The sequence below is a fragment of the Sinocyclocheilus grahami genome, unplaced genomic scaffold (assembly GCF_001515645.1).
Source record: "Sinocyclocheilus grahami isolate Dianchi unplaced genomic scaffold, SAMN03320097.WGS_v1.1 scaffold31.1, whole genome shotgun sequence".
NCBI lineage: Eukaryota > Metazoa > Chordata > Actinopteri > Cypriniformes > Cyprinidae > Sinocyclocheilus > Sinocyclocheilus grahami.
This window is the reverse complement of record NW_015505210.1, coordinates 2,228,049-2,243,185: the sequence shown is the minus strand read 5'-3', so window position 1 is coordinate 2,243,185 and position 15,137 is coordinate 2,228,049. Positions and strand designations below refer to the sequence as shown.

At 35.3% G+C, this 15,137-nt stretch overlaps 1 protein-coding gene across 1 annotated transcript in view; it reads right to left on the bottom strand.

The window, feature by feature from the left end:
• The window catches only part of LOC107574163 (membrane-associated guanylate kinase, WW and PDZ domain-containing protein 2-like), a 106,999-nt gene that overhangs the window by 2,638 nt on the left and 89,224 nt on the right, over positions 1–15,137 (bottom strand). The window contains exons 12-22 of the mRNA XM_016260629.1: positions 12,926–12,957; positions 10,784–10,961; positions 8,761–8,876; positions 6,807–7,002; positions 5,599–5,778; positions 4,648–4,833; positions 4,190–4,571; positions 2,682–2,874; positions 2,135–2,278; positions 1,486–1,624; positions 949–1,037 (exon numbers count right to left, since the gene is read on the bottom strand). Coding sequence (XP_016116115.1) covers positions 949–1,037; positions 1,486–1,624; positions 2,135–2,278; positions 2,682–2,874; positions 4,190–4,571; positions 4,648–4,833; positions 5,599–5,778; positions 6,807–7,002; positions 8,761–8,876; positions 10,784–10,961; positions 12,926–12,957 — 1,835 coding nt within the window. The remainder of the gene's footprint in view (positions 1–948; positions 1,038–1,485; positions 1,625–2,134; positions 2,279–2,681; positions 2,875–4,189; positions 4,572–4,647; positions 4,834–5,598; positions 5,779–6,806; positions 7,003–8,760; positions 8,877–10,783; positions 10,962–12,925; positions 12,958–15,137) is intronic.

The following is a 15,137-nucleotide window of genomic DNA, read 5'->3' as shown; positions in this document are numbered from 1 at the left end:
CTGTGTGTGTGTGTGTGTGTGTGTGTGTGTGTGTGTGTGTATATATATATATATATATATATATATACACATATACACACACACACAGAGAGAGTATATATAAATATATATAAATGAGGGAAATAATTACATGAAGTAATTAATTAAAGTTATAACGGCAAATGTCTATATAATATGTATAAACATGTATATCTATAAATGTAATCTAAACATTTAGAAATGTGAATATTTACTTAGTCTAAATTTATAGATACAAATATTAATATATAAATGTAAAAAAAAATTATATCTATAAACATATATGCTTCAGTGCTTCTAGTTGTATTAATTACAATTAATGTAAATTCATCTGTTCAAGTTTAATGTCGTCACCCTAACTGACCTTTTGTACCGCCTCCATATTTTTTTACTGTATTTTTGGCAAATTTTCATAAGATTTCATTTAAAAATCAACACACAGATCAAATCTTCCATTTAATTTCATTAGAAAAGATCACAAACGAAGGATAGCAGCAGTTGCTAAAGTACGATTGGTAATTTACAGTTTTAGGGTGGGGCTTAGTGAAACGTCAATTGAGTTTCTCGTTGTTTTTGTCAGATAAATACTGCTCTGTTTGCAAGTAAATAATCTTATAGTAATATATTGAACAATTTTGCCCCTTAAATAGGTTCCATGTAGTTAGCTGCTTTTTGTTAGTAACGAGTAGCTTGATTGTATTTGAATTATTTTACTACTTGCATCAGTTTCAATTTAGCTTCCCAACACTGTCATGTGCACATGCACACAGTGATACATAACACACAAATACACTGCGACCAAACACAGTCTAGTTAAAAGATAATCAGACATGCAACGTATGCTAGCGTGCCAAAGCAAATGGAAACAGAAGAAAATCTACAGATATAAAAGAAAATGTAAAGCCGAGAGATGTGCAGGATGCCACGAACCGTGTCTTTAGAGTGTCCCATTATGAAGAAATAGGGTGAGGCTAGAGTGTCGCTTTTCATGCACATGGTAAGGTTGGTAGGTACCATTCCTACAGGACAGGAAGTAAAAGATTGAACTATTGCTTTGCAGATTAGAGTTAGAAAAACAGAGCAGCTGATAGAGGAGAGGAGTTACGAGAACACTAGTTACAGGCTACTAGACGTTTCATCACTAAATGACAGTTCACTGAAAGGTTTAATTGATATAGTGAGTCATCAAAGGCTTTTAAGCTTTTAACAGAAAGCTTTCAGCTTGAACAAACCGTCAAGACCACCGTATCCCGCTTGAGCTATTGTTTCCCGGTGCACTCCAATAAGCACATTTCTGGAGCATCTGCTCCATTATTTCAACCAAAATCAGCAGGTTTTAGTTTTAAATACATGATTATCAATTCTATGTTAGTCTGAGAAGTTGGTAATGGCTAAAGTTTTTTGGTAATGAAAAACTTTTAAAAGATTAAAATGGTGTTTTTTGGCTTAGTGTGTTGGGATACCCACCATATTCCGGCACCTGTCCCGTGCCCCTTTTCAACAGCAGACGTACTCGACGACCGCCGGCCTTGATGAGCTCGATGGCGTGAGTGTGACTCATGTCTCTCGTACTCTCACTGTTAATTTCAATAATCTGATCGCCAACCTGTGGAAAATAGGAAAATAGGGGGATATTTTTCATCTTGAAGGTGTTTATTTTATGATAATTGACCAGAGTCCAGCTTTCCAGAGGGTCGTGGAAAAAATGCAAAGACACTGTTGTTCAAAAGTTTAGGTATGCTCACCATGGCAGCATTTATTTGATCAAAAATACAGAAAAAAACAGTAATATTGTGAAATATTATTATATCAAAATAACTATTATATTATTATCAAAATAATTGTTTTACAGTTTATTATATTTTAAATTTTATTTTTTTCTTGTGATGCAAAGCTGCATTTTCAGCATCATTATTCCAGTCTTCAGTGTCACATGATCCTTCAGAAATCATTCTAATCTGCTGAGAAGCATTTGTTATTATCAATGTTGAAAACAGTAGTACTGCTTAATATTTCAGGCTTCTTTAATGAAAAGATCAATAGAACAGCATTTATTTGAAATTGTTTTAACAGTTTGACTGTGAGACTCTCTTAACAGTTTTTAGAGTTTTCTCACCCTCATTCTGCCGTTGCGGATCGCAGGTCCGTCCTCCGCCAGTCTCAGCACAAACAGGTCCATCTTGTATTCCCGTCCTCCCCGGATACTAAAGCCAAATCCCTTCACACTTTTCTCCAGTTCCACAGTGAAGTAGTCATAGTCCTGGAAGAAAACAAAAAAAATTACAAAAAAATTTTGACATGTGGCATGCAGCTTTTCAAGACAACTCCCACATTTGACTTTTATTCAGCTTTTATCTAAAATTTTTAAATATTAATATTTAATATTAATTTATATTCATGTACTTAACACCAAAAATCACTAAAAATGTATGTTGATGAGATTGTATTTATTTATTTATTTAAATTAAGTGTAAAGGACAAATACAAATGCTCTATATTTTATATACAAAAACAACTTGTGCTATAGCAGGTGATTTCATTCCGTAGAAAAAACATGGCAATTCTAATGGTGATTTTATTGATTTTCCAGCTGCACTGTACTGGAATTGTATCAAACTCTGGATATCAAGTAATTTTTTGTGTAATAAAATGCGCAGTTTGACCTGTGGTCTGTAATCGGCGATGGAGTGCTGTCTGTAGTCTATCAGAGCAGGTGGGTGTCTGTACTCCATCGTGGGCGGCTGTCTGTAGTCTGCTACAGGAGGATGTCTGTAGTCCACCGGAGGCTGTCTGTAGTCTGTATATGCAGCTTGGCAGATATCAGGCTTAACATCCTGCCTGGCTTTAACCTCTGACCTGTAGGTACCAACAAGATCAAACCAAGCAATCCTGTCCCACAATTCAACAGGCTAAATAACTTCAGCAACACATTTCCCACAAAATTCAAGTTTAAACCACCTAAACTCTCTGTGAATGTTGGCTTAAATACTATTACATCCAATGTACAATAAAAACAACACATGTCTAACAATGACCGTTTTTGACCATGTGACCAGGGCTTTGCTCATGGGCCATATTTATCAAGTCTCAGATCCCATCTTTCACAATGCATAAATCAGAGCAGTCTTGAGCCAACCCTGGGGAAAAAACAACAACAAAAAAACGTGCAAACCCTGCGTGAGAGGAGAAGCATGCATTATTGAGGAAGTAAATAATTTATCATGAAGTGTTAAGTGATGTTACTCGGGCTGGTGTGAGAGAAAGACAGCAGACACTCGAAGCTTGACGTGAGACTGCCCAAGGCAGTTTGGTTGAGCCCAAAGACTACCTGACATAAGGCTTTAAACAGACATGGACACATGGAACAACAAAGGAATAAAAAGAAGGGATTTAGATGGGTCAGTAAGCATGTCAAGAACAAGCCCGACTCATATTTCACCCCAAAAGTCAAAAGGAAAAACATGAAAAGATATATTACAATCTATTCATTTAAAATGTTAGTATTTTAATTTAAAATCATTTTAATTCATTAAAAATACTATATATATATATATATATAGATATATATATATATATATATACTATATATATTTTATATTTCACATAGTACAACGTCTTTTTGTACCAATGAAAAATTACTTGCATTGACATTAATGGCAATTAAGCAAAATTTCTTTAAAAAATGTTATTACCATAATGAAAAACTAAATTATATATTATTTGAATTGTAAACTACATATACCTCATGACATTATGTTGATTTTATTTTATTCTTTTAAATCAATGTATTGCAGCAATTTTTATTGTAATACATGATAATTTTTAGTAGAGATATTATTTTAGAAATTATAGAAAAACCTCTGCAATTTCATCCAGATGAAATACAGTAATGATTATTTTGGGGAAAATGTGCTTAATGGTGATAAAAAAAATAATGCTATAATGCAAAAAAAATAAAAAATCTTTGTAATTTGAATATAATGTTTTTAATATTTTGAGTTTTAATATAATTTAATATAATGTGCTTAACTGTAATAAAAATAATGTCATGATGCAAAAAAGATAGAAAGAAGGATAGAACGATAGAACAATAGACAGATAGATATAGACGTTGATTTGAAGCTTTAATATTAAATCAGACATGAGAATTATATATCCGAGCAAGCGGTACCTGGTGTCATGAAGGTACAGCTGTGGCGGTACCGGCACTGATCCGATGGAGGTGGGCTGAACTCCTGGCATGCCCGGATCCACAACAGGAGCAGCCTGAGTCACCGCTGAGCCTGACTGCATGGCTTCCAGGCCGGCCTGACTCACAGGCAGACTGCTTTGAGTCACTGGTGGGCTGCTGTGTGGAGCTCCAGGGCCCTGCTCCATCAGCAGGGGGCTGGGCTGCGTGGTGGCCGGGCTGGGATGGGGGGCTGGTGGGCTGGGATGAGACACGGTCGGGCTCTGCTGGGCTGCTGGGCTGGACTGAGTCTGAGGGCTGTGCTTCTGGGCCACCATGGGACTCTGCTTCTCTGATGTAGGGGCCGAATGAGCACCGTTTACATCTAGGGCACAAAATGATTGTGCTTACAAAGGAAGAAGACAGAAATCTTTCTTTATTGTAAAATATTCTTATCATACCTTCTTCTGGGATGATGTGCAAGGTGACAGTGAGTCCAGCATCTTTTATCAGCTTGACAATGTCAGCGTGAGGCATGTTGATAATAGACTGACAGTTGACGGCCATAATACGATCACCAACTTTCAGCTTCCCACAGCGATCAGCCGGACTGCCCTCGATGATGCGGCCGATCTTATGTGGCACAGCTAGAAAACATAGGAATGTAAATATCATGAGAACTGCATGTAAAATATTTTGATCATATTTCAGTGGGGGAAAAAAATACAGTAAGAAATGTCATATTTCCCTCCAATATAAAAGAACATTAAAAATAGAAATTTATATTTTCAATAGTTTTAGTATTGTTAATTCTTTTTTACAAGTGAATAAGTGAATAAATTAGAAATTATATTAATAATAATACAATGAAACATATTTTTATCAATATCATCATCATACATTTGTTTGATGTTTAAAATGTATATATTACTATTATAAATATTCTCATTAGTAATCTTAAACTGGTACTAAATAGGCTTCATTTACTATAATACATATTTGATTAATATTACTATTATAAACAATTTATGTTTATAATTTATATACATTTATATTATAAATATTCTTAATAGTATTACAAATGTTACTAAAATAAGTTTCATTTTTGTTGTAAACATTTTAGGTCGAAAGAGGTGTCAAATAGATTTATTTATTATTTATTTTAACATGTTTTGTGAGATTTACCCAAATGTGGATAAGATGAAATGGCTTCCTTCCTTTGAAAGGAAATGGCTTTCAAAGCTTAAACGATCTTCTTGCACACAAATAAGGGGCCTGATCTCATACTTTCAATACATGTGCACTACAAAACTTTATAAATAAACATGTCCCTTTAATAGATCACCAGGTGTAAAACTGCATTAGTGTTCACCAGAGCATCAGATTAACAGCTATGTGAAGGCAGGACTTACTTATTGTGTTTGTGGTCTCTGGACGGTTGAGGGAGCTAATGATGACAAAGCCAAAGCCTTCGCTTTCCTTACGGTGGATAACTACATCAGTGGTGGGGGGCAAGTTGACCGGGCACACTGCATGACCCCGGGGAGAACTGCTTTGATTGGCTGCTGCACCGTTTTCCTCACATGGCTGGCCTGCAGGTGGCAGCAAACACCAAACCACAGCAATGTGACTCAAGAGATAATTGCCACAAATTACTGCAGTTTTATTCTTGATAATGTAAATACCAAAATATGAAATAATAGTCAGAAAAATCTGTTTTATTTTTAATCGAACAGTTTTTTAACCTTTAGATACATTTAAAAAAATCTAAATTTAAAAATCTAAATCTAAAAAAAAAAAACACCTTTTATGTTTTGTGTCACATTTAATACATCAGGCTTTAATGACTCAAATAGTCTGATATAGCGAAAATATGGAGCTCACACCTACTTAGGAAAAAACACCTCAATTTTATTCAGAGACCCAAACTGAGCAAAATATGCAATTTGGTGCAGTTGCTGATATTTATATGGCTAAAAGTAAGATGAAATTCTGATAGTTTTTAATGTAAATACATTTTTTGCATATAAATATCAGTTCTCACTCTATATCTCCCAAAAATGTCTTAGTAAGATGATATTTAAATGTTTAGTTTTGCATACAATGCAAAAACCTATAATGCAATGCAATACAAAGATGATTAATAGATGTACAACATTCCTCAGATGCCTGATATATCATATTTGAAAAAAAAAATTCAAATTGCTTGAGTTGAGTAAATATTCATCTTGAAATATTAATGACAACATAAAAGATGTTCTTACATTTACTTTGTAAAAATCAGTAAAGATTATACAGCAAGAAAACATGTACAAAGACCTGAAGGGGGACATTTGCACAATTCCACTGTAAGGCCTTTTACTATAAATTTTACTATCAACTATAGATTGTGTACAATAGGTTTTCAGAAACGTTTTGATCATGTTCATAATTCAGAGGCCTTAGAAATGTGTGCATCAAATATGATACACTGGGCTTTATAGGGTTAAAGGAACTAAAAAAAAATTACTCATCCTCAATACCTATATAATGGAATTTGTTGTTTTATAAACCCTGACAGTGTAGTTACTGACTGGATTTGAGGATATGCTTTAGTTGTCACTGGAGGGTTTTTGCTCACCCTGCTGCACCAGAACTCTCCTCCTTACAGTCAGGGTGACCTGTCCGCTTCGTGCCGCCGCGTGCATGAGGTCGATGACGTAGCGGTGTGGTCTCCCCGCCACGGGCATCCTGTCAACCGAGACCAGCTCATCTCCCGGACGCAGTCTGCCGTCGCGCTCCGCAGGGCTGTTCTCTATGATTGCTCCGATCACAATCTGTGATGAAAAATCAGTCATCACGTTAATGTGAACTGACATGCACCATCTCATAATAATATTGTCACTAGTTCTACATGTTCAAAGAGCAATGTTCTTGACTAGTTGATGGGATACATATCTAGCCTGACAGAAAGTTGCAAATACCAAAATCAAAATACCACAGATTACCAAAGACAACTAGCTAAGAGACGACTGTAAATAAACTGAACCAGCTCAATGGTTACAAACATGTACAGTGGTGGTAAATGGAATATTCATGGTATCAGATGCTAAGTCTATTTGTTACATGTTCTGTACCACAACTGTACCATAATTGTTAACCATAACTATTATGAAGAAGAAAATAAGCAGTAAAAAAAAAAAAGAAAAGTTAACCAAAATACAAATAAAAAAAATGCAGTGCAAAAGAATTAAATATATTTCTCAACCCTGACTTCAGACTTCAAATGTATTCTGTCAAATGAATAAATACATATACAACAAAAGCAATCTAATTTTTAAAAAAGTAGCTGTTTGATTGCCATGTAAAACAACCAATCACAGTGTTTTGTGTCTCATTACAGGCAGATGGAAGAATTTGTGATGGAAAGGGATGAAAACTACACTGAACTGAAATAAAACTAAAAGGTGAATGAAATAAAAAAAATATGAAGAAAAAAAAACTATTTGGACTGGGCATTATAATAAAAATATCATGGTACGAGTCATTTTAATTTTATAGTAACATCTCATAATATAGTTAGTTAACCCCCCTTCACAAGGAGGGTAAGCCACAAACATTCATTGCCAAAGAAGCTGGCTGTGCAACCAAAGACTTAAACTACTTCAGTCTGTGTGCACTGAATTTATTTAATACACGAGTTTCACAATTTGAGCTGAATTACTGAAATAAATGAACTTTTCCACAACATTCTAATTTATTGAGATGCACCTGTATATCATGTAGCAATGTGTATTAATCATCATTATTATTTTATTTTTATTTTGAAGTTTTATGGACACAAATCTATCTAATAAAATGTCATCAGACACATCATAAGTCATCACAAGCAAAAACAGCCTGTACGTATGGTGTCAGTAAGCTTTTTTTTTTTTAAAGAAATTAATATTTTTATTCAGAAAGGAGGCATTAAATTGATTAAAGTGACAGTAAAGACATTTATAATGTTACAAAAAATATATATTTAAAATAAATGCTGTTTTTTAAACCTTCCATTCATCAAGTAATCCTGGAAAAAGGATGTTTTTCACAAAAACATTAAGACAAAGCATAATTATAATTATTTAATAGAGTAATGATGCTGAAAATTCAGCTTTGCATCACAGGAATAAATTACATTATAAAATGTATTAAAACAGAAACAGTTGTTTTAAATTACAATAATGTTTGTCAATATTACTGTTTTCACTATGTTTTTGATCAAATAAATGTAGCTTTGGTAATCATTAGAAACCTATTTCAATAACAAAAAATCTTATCGAATACCAACTTTTAAACGGTAGTCTATGCCACATCATAAAGCCCAGCTTTAATAATTACTACCGACATTTTCTAAACTACCATATTACTCACATACCATATTATTATGGTACATGCCCAAAAAACATGGTTTTGCTATTGTAATGTTGTATAAGTAGCTAAAGGAAGCAGGAAATGATTTTCAGATTTTTTTTCAGGAAATGATTGTTTTCATCTGCTGCTCGTGGAGCTGTACAGATATGGACCAGTATCTGTTTATCCTGCCCCATACGAGCCTTGTCACGGGCCTCCGGACTCACAGCCTGCACCGCCTCGTCTCCACCCAGGATCCTAAAGCCAAAGCCAGTCTTCTCACGCAGCAGGTGCACTTCCACTTCCTGATACTCCACACCTGAGGAACAAGATTCACAGTTTAGATCACACACACCAAATTCAAGCTTGATTTAATTCATGGTGCTTCCTTGGTTAGGGATATTTAATCCCCTAGCAACCACACAGCAACACATTAAAATCCACTCTATGAATGAATGAATGAATGATGCATTTATATAGCGCTTTATTGTGTATTGTTGTACACTCAAAGCGCTTTACAATCATGTGGGGGGGGTCTCTGCTCAACCACCAACAGAAAGCTATGATCCTATAAAATGTAAGAATGTATCATGTTTGACATGAAAGCAAAGAGCAGGAATTCTTCAGAAACGTCAAACCATTCCTAAACCTGAACACAAGCTGTAGGTCACCTCACAAACTGGAGTGCTGAACTTTCTGATGTAGTGGAGAATAAGAGTACAGTGGTAGACAGAGAGCTAAATACAGAGCACTAAATTCACATGGGTTCCATAAATTAACTATTGAAATGTGAGTAGCAGCATATGTGCTATGTGACATAAAGAAAGGGAAAGCTGCACATTCCTCTACTTGCCTGTAGAGTCTGTCAGCATCCGAGGGACTGGCTCTGTGTGAATGAGAAATGAGAGCTTCAAACGATGAAATTATTCAAAAATACTTTGTACTATCAACTGGCTTCATGCTTTATTTAGGGCTCATATGTGGAGGAGTCACAAGGAACCTGTCAAGAATTTTAGAGCCTCATATTTCACCTCAAATTTAAAGAAATAAATAAGAAATTATTATTAGATTGAAGAAAACAAGGCCTATTTTTTCTGGTTGTGATATTATTTTCATGAAAATGAAGCACATTTTGCTTCCCAATTGGTATTAATATAATGTGAAAAAAATATTATTTAAACTATATAAAAAATATATTTATATATTTTATTTCATTTTTATTTATTTAATATCTTATTTTTTATTTCCACGACTTTTCCATGACCAGTCTAGTAGTTGTTTGTGATAATTGGATGACTTTTGTAAAAATAATTTTTATTCAGACCATTTCGCTAATGACTCACTTTGTGAAACTGTTTGGCCAAGTGTTTGGTCAGTAGGGCTTGTGAGCAAATATAATTCACACTAGAGCACTTTCCAGCTGAAGAAATAGAAAAAAAAGTGTATTCATCACATAATGCTTAATACCTAACCAAGATTTTTTAAATTATTTTTAAGATTTAAGATTATTAATTTCTATCAATTTCTAGGTCTTTCTGATTTTCCAAAAATTCCAGCTTTTCCATGACTGTGGGAACCCAGTGATAATAGTATTACAGTATTGTTTTATTTTTTTGTTTCTTTTTACTTTGATACAGTTAATAATTATTATATAGTAGTAATTAGAATTTATTTACATGAATTCATTAATGAGAATATGGGGAGAAAAATGCATTATATGTGGCCAATCCTGCAGGTAAAAACTTTTGTATACTGGTATACAAACACACTCACACACACACACACACACACACACACACAGGTTTGTTTTTGTGAAAAGTGGGGACATCCCATAGGCGTAATGGTTTTTCTACTGTACAGACCGTATATTCTATTGCCCTACACCAACCCTACACCTAAACCTACCCCTTACAGGAAACTTTGTGCTATTTCAGATTTTCAATACACTCCATTCTGTGTGATTTATATGCGCTATGAAAAGTGGGGACATGGGGTAATGTCCCGAAAAGTCACCTTCTCCTTGTAATACCTATGTCATACCTTTGTCATTATACAAATTTATGTCCTCATTTGTCACAAAAAGACGCACGCACGCACGCGCGCGCACGCACGCACGCACACACACACACACACACACACACACACACAAAAATCTAAGCTGATATATTTGAAGTATTTTATAGTTATTTATAAACAATTAGAAAATGACCAAAATCTCTGACTTACGTCTGCTTTCATAAATGGCACGTGACTTCTCATAGAGGTCATAGGGGTCAGGCTTGCCCAGGTGGAAGGCCTCTGTGTCCGGAACAGAGGAGCGATGGAGTGGCTGGCCGGGATGTGGAGCACCATGGGGGAGCAAAGCAGCCGACAAGCTGGTCTGGGGGCTTCCTTGAGGATCCCACTGTATGGACAACACAAATATAGACCAGTTTGAGTGGATAATATTAATACATGCACCAAAAAGACGTCAAAAATCTCTCATGTAGATCCTTTAAAAGTTCAAGAGGAGAACATTCGGCGTGTAATAAAGGTGACCGCTGTCATTACTCCTGTCCTCTTTCTGCAAGGAGAGAGTTTAGCAGTCCAGTCGCTCTCTGGAGGTTCAGTGGGGGAGATGAATTAAGCCCTAAGTGAGGGCCTAAAGTATCTGTGCTACAGTCATGTGCCCCAGGGGCTAATGGATCCTATTTCCTGTGAGCTGTTCATTTCACCTGCAGCTCTCTGCTTAACCTGCCAATTCCATTACGAGCCCCGAGTCCAGCCGAACTGGGCAGCTTCTTGAAGAAGATGTATCTCACACCGGGATGAAAGTGAACTCACATGAAATTAGATATCATGGCCAGTTCTAGAAATACCTAAATGTGCTAAATTAAATGTTGAATTACTTTACAAGAAACTTAACCTGAGATGTACAGTCCATTTAGTTTCGCAAACAGCATTTGTAGATCCACAATGCAATCAAGACATGTAAAACTAAGATTATACAAGTGGACTAAAAACACAGTGGAGCATTCGTTTGTTGTGGGATAGTGACAAGCGCAGCCTGGATATTCTGCTAAATATCCCCGCTGTATTAAATGTCTTGCTGGAATACTTGATTCTGATTGGCCAATCAGAAAACAATCATGCAGACAAATATTTTTGTTTAATGGCCGCTAAAACTGTTACCTGCTCATTTTTTATTATAAAATAAAAAACCATACATTTTATTATTCATTAGATAAATTACATAATTATTAAAAATTATATATATTTTGTAACTAGGATTATTATAGTTAACTAAAACTGTTACTTCAAATAAAATAAATGTTTACTGAAATATGTGACTCTGGACCACAAAACCAGTCTTAGGCCTCAATCACACCGAACGCATTTTTTAGGTCTGAAACTGCGAGGCGCACCTTTTTTTGGTGACTTTTAAAAAAGAGCAGTGCGCGGCATTTTTTTATGTTGCTAGGCAACCACCAAATCAGCTGCCCTGTCAGTCTAAGTGCTCTAAAATCTTTGGTTTTTGCTGTTACAGTCGGCATGAAACGGAAGTTGCGATTGTCTTTTCTTCTCTACTGTGACATATATCCGAGTGAAACGGCATCTGAAATGAGAGGGCGGGACTTGATTTCGTCCTTCGGGAATTGATTGGATCGTTGGATGGTGGGGCGTTGCAAACAAAATGGAGGCAGATCTGAATGGCAGTTTGCAGTTAGTGGTGGAGGATTTCTCTCCACTGGATTCAAAGCCGACACCCAAGCATGAATAAAAGTTTTATTTATTAAGGATGACGACGACGATCAACGGCACAAAACATGCCTAACAGCACACGCGTACTGTTAGGTACCTTGAAAAATAGTTATGTTTTCTTATAAGATGAGATGTTGGCTCAGAAGAGTTATTTGTACAGATATCCGACAACTCAGGCTGCGCTGTAAGTGTTTGATTCATCATGGCAATTTGTAACTATTTTACTTTTGGTAAATGGGTTGGTTAATTCACATGATGTTTTCATACGAATCACATAATTCAGATTCATACAAAATCACCACCTTGGAAAATATCGACCTATTTTTATAAGATCAGCTTGGCTTGGAAGAGTCATTCATTCAGGAATCTGACTACTCTGCTTGCTCTGTCTGTTTTGTTCAGCACTACTGAATAAGTAGTGCAGGAAATGTCCAAGTATTTAATGGCATTCCAGCCACATCAGTGGAAGAAAGCATGTGCGAGAACTGTTAATGGAACCGAATGTCATGTGGTTGAATCTGTACTGAAGCCTTACTTTACAACCCTTTGAAGTTACAGCAGGTGTCAGGTTAAGAACATGCAAAAACAAATAGTAGCTTGAGAAAGCAAATATTTCAAATCATTTACCTGTTTTGTGGGGTCCCAGGGTGTGTAGAGGCCTGACAGAGAAAGAAAGAGAGAATGATTAATATCATTAAATCTAAGGAGTAAAATAATGTGTTTTTCATTTGAGTCACATAATATTCTTCCATTAATCTCTTCACTTTGTTGTCCTGTAGGCGGTTGAGTGAGGAAAGTTTATTGCATTTATTTGCGAGGTAATTACATCATTAGCTTTGAGCAGATGCCAAACTCATCCTAAATAAAAAAAGACTAAAATTGAGCCTGCCAAACATGATTTAGTACCATAAAGGAGACAGAAGACACTAAACTAGATTTAGTTTTACAACTTCCAGTCAGTCCTGAATGATTCTGAAATACGAATGGCCAGTAACGCTTTTAGCATTTGTGTTGAATCTATATCACTGTAGCTACTGAATCACTCAGCATCACTGGCCTCATTCGCATCGAAAAAATATCTGTAGTAAAATAATAAGGATAATCAGAAAAAACCCCTCAAAACAATCACTTAGGATTATGATCACTTACAAGAACAATAAATGAAAATTAGCATTTTTACGATTATTATAACAGCACATTTGAAATGTGACTCAAGCTTGAGGTTTTATATCTGTACAGTACATAAATAATTTTCTTAGTATTTCTGTCATAATAAAAAAATTATTTTTATTATTGATATTTTTGATTCCAGTAAATACATCAGAAAACCCATTATAGCAAGATACTTTATTTATAGACATACTGTGTACTTTTTTGAGATAAACATTTGCATTAGATATTAAGATTATTTTTTTGACTCCACTTGGATAATTTTGTTGTTTTTCTTGTTTTATTGATACAATGATAAAAAAAATCTAATTCAAAATACATTTTCTTATTTCACACAATTTTGCAAATTAAAAATAATTAACTAATTAAAATGAAATAAAAACTGATGAAGAATATTGTGTTTATATTTGTAATATTGTATGAATGACATATATGGAATATAATGAAATCTAAATCAACTAACTTTTTTTTTCCAAATAAAAACTATTAATGAAAAATATTATGACATATTGAGTAACGTATCATACTAACCACATCAGGTTACACTAACAGAAAGCCATTTTAATGGTCAGACTGGGTAGAAATTGCTTGGCATTGTTACAACCACACATTTCACTTTTTACAATATGCAAACAACTACCACAATCCTGTTTTATACTTAGCCCACACATATAATAAAATGCATGATGTGCATTTGTGATATGACTGTCTGTGATATGAAGAAGGTTGTTTAAGATTCATCTGCAATGTGATTAAACCGTGGCAAGAAGTACTGTGAGAATAATGAGTTATGACTTTTCATTTCTCAGTCTCAGACCTGTTTCTTTCAATTGCACAGACTATAATGTGAGTCTTTGTGCTTGTGTGTGCTTAAAAATGTGCATGTATGTGTGTGGCCTGTACATCTGGGTATGTGTATGCGAGTATTTGTAGGGGAGCAAGGCATTTTTATGCCTACTTAAACTAACAGGATTACATCAAATGCTATATGACCAGGACACGACTTGGAAGTGAAGGGCTAAACATAAAACCTCGGGCAAATACGCACAGTCGTGCCACTCCATAAGTCCTCTTTCTCCCCCAATGCATTATAAAAGAAGCCATATGGACAACAAAAAGCAGAGAACTTTGATCAATTTGCATGCAAGGCTTCAAGGATTTATCCTCTTATTTCTTGATTGCCGTATTCAGACTTGAACACTGTCAAAAAAGTCAAACTTAAAAGTTGAATGCCATGTCAATGGCCTCGTGCGTCCTTGGGTTTCATTCATGACATGCGTCTCTCTCAGGTGAAGTCTGAAAGGTGAGTTAGATGGAATCATGAGGGATTCGGGGTGACTGTCAGTTCCGAGTTCTCGGAGACCCCGATATAATAGAGCCAAGAGGATGTAATAGAGCTGTCGGCACTGCTAAAATGCCACGGCCCTGGTGATATTTTTGACAGAAAAGGAGTCAGAGGAGTTATCTCTGTCCAGTCCTACCTGAGATGCCAATAATCCTCATAAAAGAAGTGCAGAGAGGAAGATGGGCAGTGGATTTGTGCTCTGACTGCTGCACTAATAATGTAGAGAAATGCTGAAGAATTAGAAATGGGAATTGCAAGGACAATTCTGGTTTCTTAATGATTCTTTTAGTACTCTGGGCAAATTTGGAGATAAGAAATTCATTT